General features: G+C 39.9%; 1 protein-coding gene across 2 annotated transcripts in view; it reads left to right on the top strand.

Moving 5' to 3' along the window:
- Positions 1-11,826, top strand: part of nrip1.L (nuclear receptor interacting protein 1 L homeolog) — a 62,594-nt gene extending 50,768 nt beyond the window's left edge. For both annotated transcript variants that reach the window (XM_018245998.2, XM_018245999.2), the window contains exon 2: positions 7,328-11,826. In XM_018245998.2, coding sequence (XP_018101487.1) covers positions 7,607-11,026 — 3,420 coding nt within the window. In that variant the 5' untranslated portion in view covers positions 7,328-7,606 and the 3' untranslated portion in view covers positions 11,027-11,826. The remainder of the gene's footprint in view (positions 1-7,327) is intronic.
- Positions 11,827-13,505: the final 1,679 nt, after the last annotated feature.

The raw sequence follows: 13,505 nt of genomic DNA, 5'->3' as shown, positions 1-13,505 counted from the left end.
TAGCATATCTAAATTCCCATCCCCATGAACTCTCACATTCTTTGCCCTGAAGTTTAGCACGGGGTACCCCTAGTACCCCGGCCCAGACATTCCTAGATGATACGGTGTCGTAGAGTTTAATATCAGGGCATTTTGATACATTGAATGAGATTTAAAGGGCAAGTGCGTCTTGTTGGAATACTAAGCTAGTACACAAATATTGTTGACAGGGAGGGTGCTGAGGTTTTATTATTGGGGGGGGGGAGAGATACAAACAGCCATTTGCCTTTTGTCTCTACCTTTATCAGAACACTAAGATGACATTTCCATTCCCAGAGGTGACAGTCGTTCGCTGGTACAGAGGGATGAATCGGTTCATTCAAGTAGACATGTCCGCCCGTTGAGCCGCGCGCGTGTGTGTTAAATACTGACCTTGTTTTGCATACGCTTAGCTGTGCTGAATGGCCAGTTCAAGCTTGCTTGAGGTTAATCCCCTTGCTTGCATTCCCTTGATTAGTACGGCTCCTTGATTGTAGGAGACATTGTGCTCCCCTTCATATTGGCCAGGACCTGGGCATTGGGGAGTCGAGGTGAATGCGAGCGGAGGATGTGTTCTATTAGTATTCTATGAAAGCCGTACTGTCTGCAGAACAAATTGATTGCCACAATGTACCTGAGCTTGGCACTACTGCTGACAGAGGAAGGTATGCTTGGAATCTCTTTTTTTCTTTTTGGTGCCACTCAAGAGTATTTTTAACCACTGCCGTGGCTATGGGGTGTAAGGAATATGTTGCCTTGGTCAGCGTTGCCCGTAACTAGATATGCTTTTCTCTGCAATCTATTATTTTTAGCCAGGATTTCTAGTAAACACTTGGGCAAAACCTCTTAGCTCTGCTGGCAGGCGATGCTGGGAGTTGTAGGCTCATACCTTCAAGTACCATATGCTGTCTACTTTTTTTTTTTTTTTTAATTTCTATTTTTATTGTGCAAACAGGAAAATGTAAAGTAAGATTGTTTTTTTTTTTATTTTTTAATGGATTGTACTGGCACAGAAACATTTAGGGTATCAGCGGTGTATGAGTATATTAGTTGGCCAGATGGAACTGAAGCTGTTGTTTTTGTACATAAATGTCAGGTGGTTCCTGTTCTGTTTGCGTTATAATGTTGTCACTGATATGAAGCCGGCAGTTTGGCTGATTTGGACAATGCTACCTAACTGTGCAGGCATGTATGTCAGATCTGGGGGTTGGTTTTTAACGACCCTAATGCGTTTCTATCAGATGGCAGTTGACCTGTACAAACTAATAATTTCACCAGATGATGGCGCATTCCTAGAGCACGGCCAGTGAGATGAGGCATCATTACGTTTCAGTTCCCTTTCTAATTGGCTGGGCTGCGAGGCCATTAATAGAAATGTGTTTGTACATAGACAATCCCTGCTTATGGCAGTTGGACAGTATCCGTCTGTTCATTCTGCTGGCTGATTGGTTGGGTTTGTGGAAAGGTTGGCCAGCAGTGTTGGACTGGGACATCAGGGGCCCACCCAAAAAGCTTAGACCAGGGGCCCACTCTCAGTATTATTATTCTTCCTCTCCTCACTCAACCTCTATTCTCCTAGTCTCTTGTTACTCAGTCTATTTAGTCGCTTTGTTCTCATAGAAATAGGGAATGACCATGAAATAGGCCAAATGTTTCGAAGCAGGAGGGCCCGCTGACACCTGGGCCCACCGGGAGTTTTCCTGGTATCCCTGTGGGCCAGTCCGACACTGTTGGCCAGTCTGTTAGAGATATTAGATTTTGCTTGATAGCTCCTAGTATTATCTAAATACCTTACAGAAAGTACAGTAGAAACCAGATTTTACGTCTCCCATGGGACGGCAGCGAATTGGTGTAAAATTAGGGGGTGGGGGGGGGGTAGCTGTGTGCTACAAAAATGTCTGGCTATTATAATTATTTTTGTGATTTATTTTAATTCCCGGGTTTCCGGATAACCAATCCCATACCTGTACAAAGACATTAATGGAGCAAAAAAAAAAGTCTGATTTTAAAATCTAGAAATCATCTTTGTAAGCCAGAGCGACCAGCCAACCAATAATATGTACTAGTCTAGTGTTTGATAGATGGATATCTGTTGCCTTTGTTAATTGACCCTTCACATGCCAAGCCACATTGATGTGGTCACGCCATGCATTGCCTGTGAACATGCGCCGTGACATAGATTCATACCTCCCAACTGTCCCGTTTTCAGAGAGACAGTCCCTCTTTTGACCGCTCAACCCGCAGTCCCTCGTTTGTATTAGAATTTCACAAAGAAACAATGTTTCTAACTTAATTGGCTTAATTTGGCAGAGAGCCCAGAACAGCCACAACTGCAGATAAGATACTTTTGTAACAATTTTGAGATAAGCAAATGAGTAATTGTAACACTATAAGATAACTGGTCCCTTGGGAGTAGTTAGATTTACAGATTAAGGGTTAGTTCACACGAGGAGATTCGGGGAGATTTTGTCGCCTGGCGACTAATTGCATCGTCTTCTGGGCGTCAAATCTCCCCGAACTGCTAAAGCACACGCGGCGCTGCGTTTTCCTGAAGTCGCCTGAAGTTTCCGAGGCGTTTCTTGTGTTGTCTGTGTTTTTCAGTGGATAATGTGCTTTGCTGTGTGGTCTTCTAGTGTTGTGGCCACAGCAACTGAGCTGGCCATGGCATTAGAATTTCTGGGCAGGTGGCAAGTTTTAAATCTGACTGTGAGCTTATCTTTCAGCCTGACTGGGAAAGGTAACACAGTTAGAGGTCCCCTAAGGTCCTTATACGCCAGTAATCGCCCAGGATTTTAACTCTCTGATAACCTGCAGCGAATCAGTACAGGGAAACTTTGGGGAGCCTTTAATAGCATTGATTCCATAGCAAAATATGATAACGGCCCCCCGTGCTTATTTTCATACTTTTAGAGGGTTATTTATTAAAGGTCGACTATTAGAGCTTTGTGAGCTTTTTTAGACCTTGAATTCGCAACTCGAATGGTTTCTAATTAAAAGGAACAGTAACATCAAAAATGAAAGTGTTTTAAAGTAAAACAAAAATAATGCAGTGTTGCCCTGTACTGGTGAAACTGCTGTGTTTGCTTCAGAAACACTACTATTGTTTATATAAATAAGCTGCTGTGTAGCAATGGGGCAGCCATTCAAAGGAGAAAAGGCTCAAGTAGCACAGAAAAGCTCTGTAGAACATAATGGTGTTATCTGTTATCCACTATTTAACCTGTGCCATTTAGCCTTTTTTCAATTTCCACCATTGCTACACAGCAGCTTGTTTATATGAACTATAGTTCTATAGTATCAGTTTTACCAGTGCAGGGCAACAGTACATGATATTTTAATTATTTTAAAACAATCTTATTTTTTTGGATACTGTTCTTTTAAGAAAAAACTCAAATCCGTGTAGTCAGGATATGACCTCGACAGGTTTTAGATGATGTCTTTTACGATTCAAGCCATTTCCAGCTTTGGGGTTTAATAAATCTCAAAAAAGTTGATTTTTTATTTATTTTTTTTAAACTCAAATTTTTCAATTTTTTTTTTAACCTGAAAATTCGAGTTTTGACTGAAAAATCTAATTTATTGTATAAAAACAACTCGACCTTTGATAAATAACCCCCTTGTTGTAAATTGATTCAGAGAACCATGCTTTGTTGCCATTTTGACCAAAATGTTATGATATGTTGTTGAATATTTGTAAGGAATAGTAAAAGGTCTTTAAAAATGGTCTTAAAAGTGATGCTGTAAATTCACAGAATACACAGGTATAGGATCCGTGTCCATGAACTAAAAAGACCATTTCACGCGATATTGGCAGCAAAACTGAGGGTAGCTGCCTGCTTGGCCCTGCAAACATAGATAGATTGCACTGGGGCCGATAACATTTTTTTAACCTGGCCGATCAATTTTCTGACAGATGTGGGAGGAAAAATCGTAAGATACACAATCGTTCGATTCCCACTAACCTCACGTTAATTTGAAGGATTGGTCGGCTTGCACTGAAATCGATCGTTCACCAACTAAAAATCTTTGCGTCTATGGGGACCTTAAGCAGACGTTTGGGACAGTTCATGGCTCTTAATATAAGCAAATTTTACAGCTTTTTTGTGTTTTTTTTTGTTGCTTTCCCTGGTTGAATGAGACACTTCTGGTTTGTGGCCACATCTCTCCCGGTTTCATGGTGGGTAGCTGATAGGGAGTCAGGTTGAAGATAAGGCTGTTGTATAGGGGAGCGGCAGATATTTGCAGTTTATCTGCTCATAGTAAGTCAGACAAGAGGCTGGGCTGTGAGTCGCGACCCATACCTGCACCAAAGCACGGATAGCACCTCTCGGCCAAAGTCAACAATGGAGATTCTTCCAGCAACCTACACAGCCTGAGACTGAATGTACTGTTCCCAGCCCATTGTAAACTAGCACTTGCACAATCGTTTATCATTATTTATACACATGCCTTGTCTGCTGTATAAGATGCATAATGCAGATGAGCATCATATAACGGTTATTCTTTAGAAATGGCCAGAGTTCTGACAAATGCATCCCTGTAGTTGGTTTCCCTTTTACCCATTATCTCCTAAAGTTCAAAGTAATCATAATCAGGCGAACCTGAAATACAGGTGAACGAAATACAGTTGAAGTTGTGTTTCATGAGTCAGTATTGACCTTTATGAGTTTTACCGCAACAAGGAAAGCTCTGCCAATAAACTGTGCTCTTTGCAGCTCTCACCCTTCTTTTCTTTGGCTCTGAAATGAATAATTTTGTGAGTGGCTCAGCTCTATACCCCAGTCGGACACTGATAAAATGTTTATCTTGTCCCCCTGCATGGTTACTGTATGTTCCAATTGGAACTGAGCACTGTACTCGGCTTGTACATCTACAGCTTCTTTGATTGAATTTTATATCTTGGAGCATTCGAGGAGAAGGAAAGCTACGGAGGCATTTTATTGCCAATAGATTAGCTGCAATAGTGCAAGCTAGAATGCTATATTTATTCTGTAAAATGTTTTACCATAACTGAGTAAAAAGCTCTTGAAGCTCTCTGTTTGTTTAGGATAGCAGCTGCCATATTAACTTGGTGTGACATCACTTCCTGCCTGAGTCTCTCCCTGCTCACTTATAGCTCTGAGCTCAGATTACAGCAGAGGGGGAGGAGCAAACTGAGCATGCTCAAGCCCTAGCCCTGGAGGTTTCAGCTGAAAACAGGAAGTCTGATACAGAAACCCATGTGTACACAATAGAAGGAAAGAAATGTGGTGCTTCTTTTGACAGAGGATTCAGAGCAGCACTACTTTGAGGGTTTACTACTATATTTAGGTGGCCTTTCTGATAAGGCTTACTTATGCCCCTTACTGTCGGTATATCTGTAATGCTGGTCAGAACAAAGCACTGGAACCTCAAAAACTTTTAGAACTTTTCCACGTTGACCCTTTTTCATTAGCCGTCTGTTCTTCTTTTACTGTACTAGGACCTTTTTTTGTTGATGAGTTCCGCAGCAGCTTCAGTCCTAAAGATTCTATGTCGGTGCCTTCCAACAAACCTGTCCAGCTCCTATGCAAAACCAGGAGGCATATAACAAGGTGCTGAAGAGAGATCTATCCCCACCAACCCACCTAAATTATTGCTACAGTTATTCGTTCAGTAGAATTCATTACAAGCAGTTGACACGTTAATAATAATTGTCCTGAAACATTGTTTTCTTCTTATTCTTTATTTATGTAGTGTTTTAAAGAAATTATCCATCATTGCCTGCCCCCGTGGAGCCTATAATGTGTTTCCCATCACCTTCACACCACACACACCGTAGGGTCAGTTTCATTAACCTGTCTGTGTGGTTGGTGTCGGGATTGGATTGTGGGAGGAATCCTACAAAGACATGGAAACCATAAAAACGTCTTGCAAATTGTGCCCTGGCCGACATCAAACTCAAGCCCCCAGCACTGCAAGGCAGTAGTGCCACCGAACTACCAGTTTATAAGTTTATAAGGATCCGTTATCCAGAAACCCATTATCCAGAAAGCTCAGAATAATGGCAAGGCCACCTGCCATATACACCATTTTATCTAAATAATCCAATTATTTAAAAAGTGTTTAGTTTTTCTCTGTAATATAAAAACAGAACCTTGTACTTGATCCCAACTAAGATATAATTAATCCTTATTGGAAGCAAAGCCTATTGTGTTTCTTCAATGTCTATATGATCCGTTACACGGGAAACCCCAGGTCCCGAACATTTTGCATAACTGGTCCCATACCTGTATTGTATCAATTCCATTTCTGTACCCATCAATCCCACTATTCTGTATTAAAGGGGGTGTATTGTCTAAAATTCCTTTTTGCCTTTGGGGAATGGATTTAAGCCTTTTTCTAATTGCCATCCATTATTTTTTTTTATCAGCCGGTTTTCATTGCGCTTCAGGCCGTCTCTGCTGTTCGACCCGCCCATCTCTTCTGCTGTTCCCGTCTGCCTACCAATGTCTGCAAACAAGACCCACCTACCCGTTTTTCATTGGTAGGCGGGCGGGAACAACAGAAGAGATGGGCAGGTCGAACAGTGGAGACGCCCATGAAGGGTTTGCTCACAACTGAAAGAGCAGGTATGTGGGGGAACGGATTGCGCTCAACTTTAAACTGAAGCGCAAAAAATAATGGATTGCAATTAGAAAAAGGCTTATATCTGTTCCCCAAAGGGAAAGGGGATTTTAATTTTAGACAATACATCCCCTTTAATACACATCTATCTATCTATATATATATATATATATATATATATATATATATATATATATATATACTGTGTGTGTATATATATATATATATATATATATATATATATATATATATATATATATATATATATATATAATTGCAACCAATGTGACAATTCCAAAGGCATCTGTATAAATACAAATATGTACTTGTCAGCTGGAAGCCTTACAATTAATATGGCATATTTTTCCTTTAAAATCCCATATTGTAATGTATAAAAGGTGTGGGATATTTAATGGCCTACTCCACTGAGAGTCTGATCACTGCTTATGAATGTCACGTAAGGCTACATAGTTCTTTTATTCCTCAGCTTGCTAAACATTTGAATCACAATGTACAGTATGCCTGCATAGTGTATGTGCAAGTTAAGTGTCTTTAAAACCCCAGGAGCTGGTAATCCAATGCCAGCTGTCCGTTTTGCTTTTACTCTTGCTCAGTAGTGCATGACCTTGTGTGATTTTTTTGTTTGGGATACGTATGAACAATACTTGGTTTATTTTGTCATTGCCGTTTGGTAACATTTTCTTTTTTTTATGTTTCTCTTAAGGTTTCTCAAGTTTCATTCCTGGATATGAAATAAAAATGGAATTGCTTCTTGCTTCAAACAACTGATCCTTAATCAGAACTATGAATTTCATCATGTTTCATCAGTAATTCAACTGGACTTGCACACTTTTGGATATGATCCTTGGACCAGCATATGTTTGGAACACCCCACTGACTTAGATCATACATTTCTGCATATTGAAAAGTGGCCGAACTTTCTCTGGTCCTTAAATCCTGAAACTAGGTAGCCACATAGCTTCTTCGCATACGTTTGTTGAACATGACTTATGGAGAAGAGCTTAGCTCTGAGATGCAACAAGATTCCGTTGTTTTAACCTATCTGGAAGGATTACTAATGCATCAAACAGCTGGCGGCCCGGGAACTGCAGTTGACAAGCTCTCTGTTAGCTGTGCAAAATCCGATGAGAATTTTAAGAATTCTGGAAATATATTTTCCAATTGTGAGAGTAATGCCCCACTTCGCAACAACAGTAGCCCTTGTCAAGGATCCGGAATGTTGCATCTCAAAAAGGCAAGGCTGTTGCAGTCTTCAGAGGACTGGAATGCTGCAAAGAGACGACGACTGTCGGATTCTGTTCCCGGCACAAATGGCAAAAATGAAACATTCTTGGCTGGAATGGTTGCAAATGCACCCAAAGGCAAGCAGGATAGTACATTATTGGCATCTCTCCTTCAGTCTTTCAGCTCTAGACTTCAGGGTGTGGCTCTGTCAAAACAACTTAAAGAGAGTCTCAAGGAGCAAGGCTTTTCTTTTAGCCAGGAGACTGTGCATGAGGAGAAAAATAACCAGTGTATGGGCATTGCATCCAGTCACCTTAAGACTTTGTTAAACAAAAGCAGATCAAAAGAGAAAATAACAAATGGTAATAAGACTGCTAAAGCTTCTATTCAAGAAAAATATACAGAGTCTTCACCTTCTGGTCAAAGCAGCACTAAAGGAGTAGCTGCTGAGCCAATTTCATGTGCTGCCAGACTTCAGGCTGTTGCAAGTATGGTAGAGAAGAGGTCAAGCCCCACTGTCTCACCTAAACCAAGTGTTGCATGTAGCCAGTTGGCATTGCTGCTTTCTAGCGAAGCTCACTTGCAACAATACTCCAGAGAGCATGCTGTAAAAGCGCAAACTGCTAGTCAGTTAGCAAGCGAAAGGCTAGCCGCAATGGCACGGTTAAAAGAGACCTCAGAGAAAGACCTTGGTCATTTTCCTTTGTCAACAAGTTTGCCCACAACCCTCAACAGCCCCTCAAGAACAACTATTTCCAATGGTATAGGTAATATCGGTAACATTTCTCCTTTTTCAAGTCCATTAAGTGTCCCTCATTCTCCTCATAAGTCAGTAGGGTATAAGAATCATTCAGAAAAGAATCATCTGAAGCCTTCTCCGAATAACAGCTTGCTGCTACATCTACTTAAAAGCCAAAATGCTGCAAATATGAACAAATGCAACCTTCACAGTGACAAGATTCCTGCATTTGATGAAAGTGCAACACCAACAACTACTGATGACTTTTCTGACAACAATCCCAGCTTTACGGAAGATGAAACCAGCGATGATGAAAGTAGTCACTCTAACTGTGCTCCTATTGACTTGTCATTTAAAAACAGAGTCGATAAGCCAGAGGTGTTAAATACGGCCTCCATAGACAACTTAACAGAGTCCTTGCTTAAAAACTGGGATCCAAAAGTTGAAGGACTTAACATCAACAAAGATAATAACCGAGCGCCTTCTTTGGATTCCACGTTAAAACCACATCAGAAGGTAACCCTTTTACAATTACTTCTTGGGCATAAGGCTGATGAAAATCCAGAAAAGATGGAAGATCCTCAGGGTCCACAGAGGCGTGCTGATCTGACAAAGTTCAGCTTGCCAATACAAAGACATGTATCTGAAAACACTCATAATTCTGCTTCTTTAAATGCATTACCTTTAAACAATTGTTCGAAATCAGATTCCCCCGTTAACCTGACCCAGCCTTTAGCACCAAAAAATACTTTCACATCTTACATAAGTAGCATTCAGTCTGAAAGACACGTGAATGTTGCCTCAAAACACTTGATAGAGCTTACAAGGAAAAAAACATTTCATAATCCCATCCCATTAATAAAGGAGAGTGCACCAAATAATGGTGCTTTTAGTGCGAGTAAACTTCTGCAAAATCTAGCTCAATGCGGGAAGCAAACCACTGCACCTGATGAGCAAATAGCGCAAAAACCAGTAAGTGCACCCAACGGCAAAACTCTAGGGCTGATAGACAGACTGAGTAGCCCCCTGATTACCAATCAAACTCAAACCTTCGAGGAGGACAAACCTTTTAGTAGCCCACCTAATCCAGCAGACTCCAGATTTCCTGGCTCAGAGATTGAAAACCTTTTAGAAAGACGTACTGTTCTACAGCTTCTTCTCGGAACACCAAATAAGGGGAAACTTGAAAAGAATCCAAAAATCACAATCAAAGATGAAACTCAACATCACAGGGTAGAAAAAAATGCAAGTGAGCAAATAGTATCTTTTAAAATTAAAACTGAGCCTGAGGACTCGTACAGCACACAGCATTTAAGAGACACTGGAATTCCAAGTCCATTGGCCATGTCTTTTCACAGTTTATCCAGATCGCCTTCAGAGGGCATGACATCTCCAAATCTCACTCCACAGGACTTTTCAGTTTCTAGAAATGGGCTACTAAGCCGCCTGCTTACACAAAACCACGATGGATACGAAATGAGTGACCCGGATCTAACCAACAGAAACTGTGAACTGCGACAAACAGAAACGAAAATCCCCTACACTGTTCCAAAAAAGAGAAAAATGCACCAAAACGAGCATTTAGAAAGTCAAGTCAAATTTGCAAAACTCAGCCCTTCTCAAAGTGGGCAATATTGTTCTTCACAGTCATTAAGTGGGCCAATGTTTCTTCAGGATGAAATGCATAGTAACAGAAGTGATGTGGACCCTAGGTGCAATGTAAGCCAGAACTCCTTTAATGAAGGTAAACATTTGGGTTGGTCAAGAGAAAGTAAAGGTTTTAATGTGCTAAAACAACTGTTGCTTTCAGAAAATTGTGTCAGAGATTTGTCTCAGCATAGGAATAATGTATCCGTGGATGATATGGTAAAGGGGAACAGAAGCCACCTAGCTGGCAGTTCTGACTTTGTAACACCCTCATTAAATATGCACATGGGCAAAATGTCCAACCACACAAACAGTTTAGGTCAAATGACGTTTCAGTGTCCATCTTCTTTAAAGAATTCCCCACGCCCACCTTCAGACAGCTTGATACATAAATCATCTCGGACTGAATTTGGACAAGTCAATATGTGCCCTTTTCCTACTGACAAAGGCCCAGTTAAATGGGTTATCACAGGTATGGAAAAGAATGATGTTGCACAGGATTCCCCAAGGTTGACCAAAACCAACCCAATATTGTACTACATGCTGCAGAAAGGAGCACATTCTGCCGGCAGCCAGGAGCTACGCGATCGAGGCAGTTGGACTGAATCCTTACTAGGGAATGCAACAGAAGTGACATTTAAACGAGAAATGGTCAGTTGTAGAGGAACCACCCCAAACGGCAGTGGTGTGACAAAAACAACCACTCCTGTTGTAAATAAGACATTGCGTAATTCCAATGGTAACAAGTATGGACTTTTCGATATACTGACAATTAAGAAAGAGCCTGAATAATACAGCAGATTGCACCAGGTTGTTAGTAAAACTAATGTAAAAGAATGCATCATTTCTAGAGTATCAGGCATGAAGACAAGAGATACAAAGCATGATCTTCTTGACATGTTTTTCATCTCATATATTTTGGTTGGTTAAATTGCTTGTGGCTATAGTTTATTTGAAAACTGTACAGATTTTGCTATTATGGTTTCTACTTTTTTTTTTCATTCTGTGATGATTTTTTCCCTTAAGGGAATTTTATTCCCTTTACTTGGTAAAAAAAAAAAAATGATGTTATAAATTATAAAAGACAAATGTGCTGTTGATGGCTGGTTTCCAATATTTGCCTTACGTGCTGGTCTCTTAATAGTTACAAGATAACTTATCCTATTGGAGACAATGAATTACCATGGAGATTTGAAACCCACTGTATCCCAGCTGTACAGATACAAAAATCTGAGTATCCATTACTTGCCTTTGGCTAATCTGCGGGGCTGGGATTCGTAGTTCCTAAAAAAACGCTGTGCATTTGATAGCCCTGCTTTAGAAGACAATTTATAGCCCAAAAAGGTTACACTAGGTAAGCCAGGAAATTTGTTCAGCTTAATGTGCAAAAGATTGTGGTTGTTCCTTTACTGCTAAAGCTGTATCAGCACAGTACAGAGCTTTGTAAAATGTGTATTTTTCCATGGAATAACATTTATTTCTACATAATTCATTTCACGTTTTATTCAACTTTTCTTTTTTGCTTTGGTGATTATTTTATGGGAAGTGTAGTTCCCATGATGTTTACAATAAACCGGACAGCGATGGCATTATGCAGCTTGGTCGTATCTACTTTTTATTTTTCAAGTGGTTTTCAGATAATGCAGTTAAAGTCATGTTTTGAGAGACGCAAATTGTCAGTGATGTTTCCAGGTATTTGGTGTTTTGCACCAAAGAATAATGCCCAGTTAAACCCATCCAGACTTTTGTCCATAGGCACAATATAAAATACTGTATAATAGACCTCATTCTATATGGAATTTGTTGATCCAACTTTTTAAGGTACGGGCACATTTAAGTTGCCCTTTCATGGGCTTGCCCAACAAAAATCAGGCAGTTATCGATTGGATATTGAAATTTAAGAATCCCGTTGAGGCAAGGACACACGTCAGCTTGTTGATTCTGTCCCTGCCCCAATGGCCTGCAGTCCTGTCGCTCAGGCCAAACGATTGGATCAGTCCTGAGGGTGAAACATTTGCTTGTTTGGCAACCTCACCAAACAAGCAGATCTTTCAATATATGGCCATCTTTACAGTCAAGTTTTGACATGTATCTGCTCTCTTCAACCTGTTGTTGACCTGCAGTTCTGAAAGTCTTGGAGAAGCCTTCAGATGATGGTCATAGTTGACCATAGATCCTATAATTTCTTGCTGCAAATGGATGGCTAAACATTAGGGGGCAGATTTATCAAGGGTCAAAGTGAAAATTTGAATTTTGAAGTAATTTTTGTGTACTTCGACTAGGCAATAGTCCAAATTCGAGTTGAATTTGAAAAAAATTAGAATATCAAAGTTGATCATGTACTAAAAATTCAACCGACTATTTGCCATCTAAAACCTGGCGAATTGCTGTTTTAGCCTATGGGGTACCTCCTAGAACCTATTTTGAGTTGGTGGACATTGAAAAATCAAAGTTGTTTTTGAAAAATACTTTGTTCGATTAGAATTCGGATCGTATTCGTTTGAATTTTGAATCTAAGCATTTTCCAAAAACAACTTTGATTTGAATACAGCCTATTCACCCAAATTTAAAAAAAATAGATGTTTTTAAATAAATTTCGGTTAGTCTTTTTTTATTAAAATTTCGAGGTAATGGGAGTTTAAAAAAAATACCCTTCTCCTGGAAATTCAACCCTTGATAAATCTGCCCCTAAGGATCGAATCTGCAAATTGATGGCTAAACATTAAGAATCAGATACCCATGTTAATCTTTTTTTTTTTTTTTTTGAGGGAGGGAGGCTTTTTTTTTTTTAAATTATAATGAAATCATTCTTGTCAGCACTTAACCTCTTATAAGTTCAAGGAAGCATCCAAGCCAAAAAAATGTGGCTGCAAGTTAGCTTGAACCTGTACTTGGACGTCTTTTCCAAGATATAATTCTTTGAGTAATAATATTTTACATTTGTATCCATCATTTTTTCTTGGCAGTGTTTCCCTAATGCAAAAATCAATACCACAAGTAGAGAAAGCTCTGACTAGTTACCGCAAGGTCAGCTTGGTGTAACCTAGTGGTAAGCTAAGCACTGAATGTTTTTCTTTTTGTTTCCCTTGATAGCACTTACTATAGCCACACAGTTCTCGGTTTTTTTCCCTGTACTGCATGACATAATGCTGCAAATAAACTTGAGTCCCCCTAGCACCGCTCACTGGTTTGCCTCTGAGAATGTTATTATTTGGAAGTTTAAATAAATCTAATATAATTTACCTTTTCTTTAAAAATATGTTAATGATTT

This window comes from Xenopus laevis, chromosome 2L, assembly GCF_017654675.1.
Source record: "Xenopus laevis strain J_2021 chromosome 2L, Xenopus_laevis_v10.1, whole genome shotgun sequence".
NCBI classification, from domain to species: domain Eukaryota; kingdom Metazoa; phylum Chordata; class Amphibia; order Anura; family Pipidae; genus Xenopus; species Xenopus laevis.
Note: the sequence above shows the minus strand (reverse complement) of the source record. Positions and strands in the feature narration are given on the sequence as shown.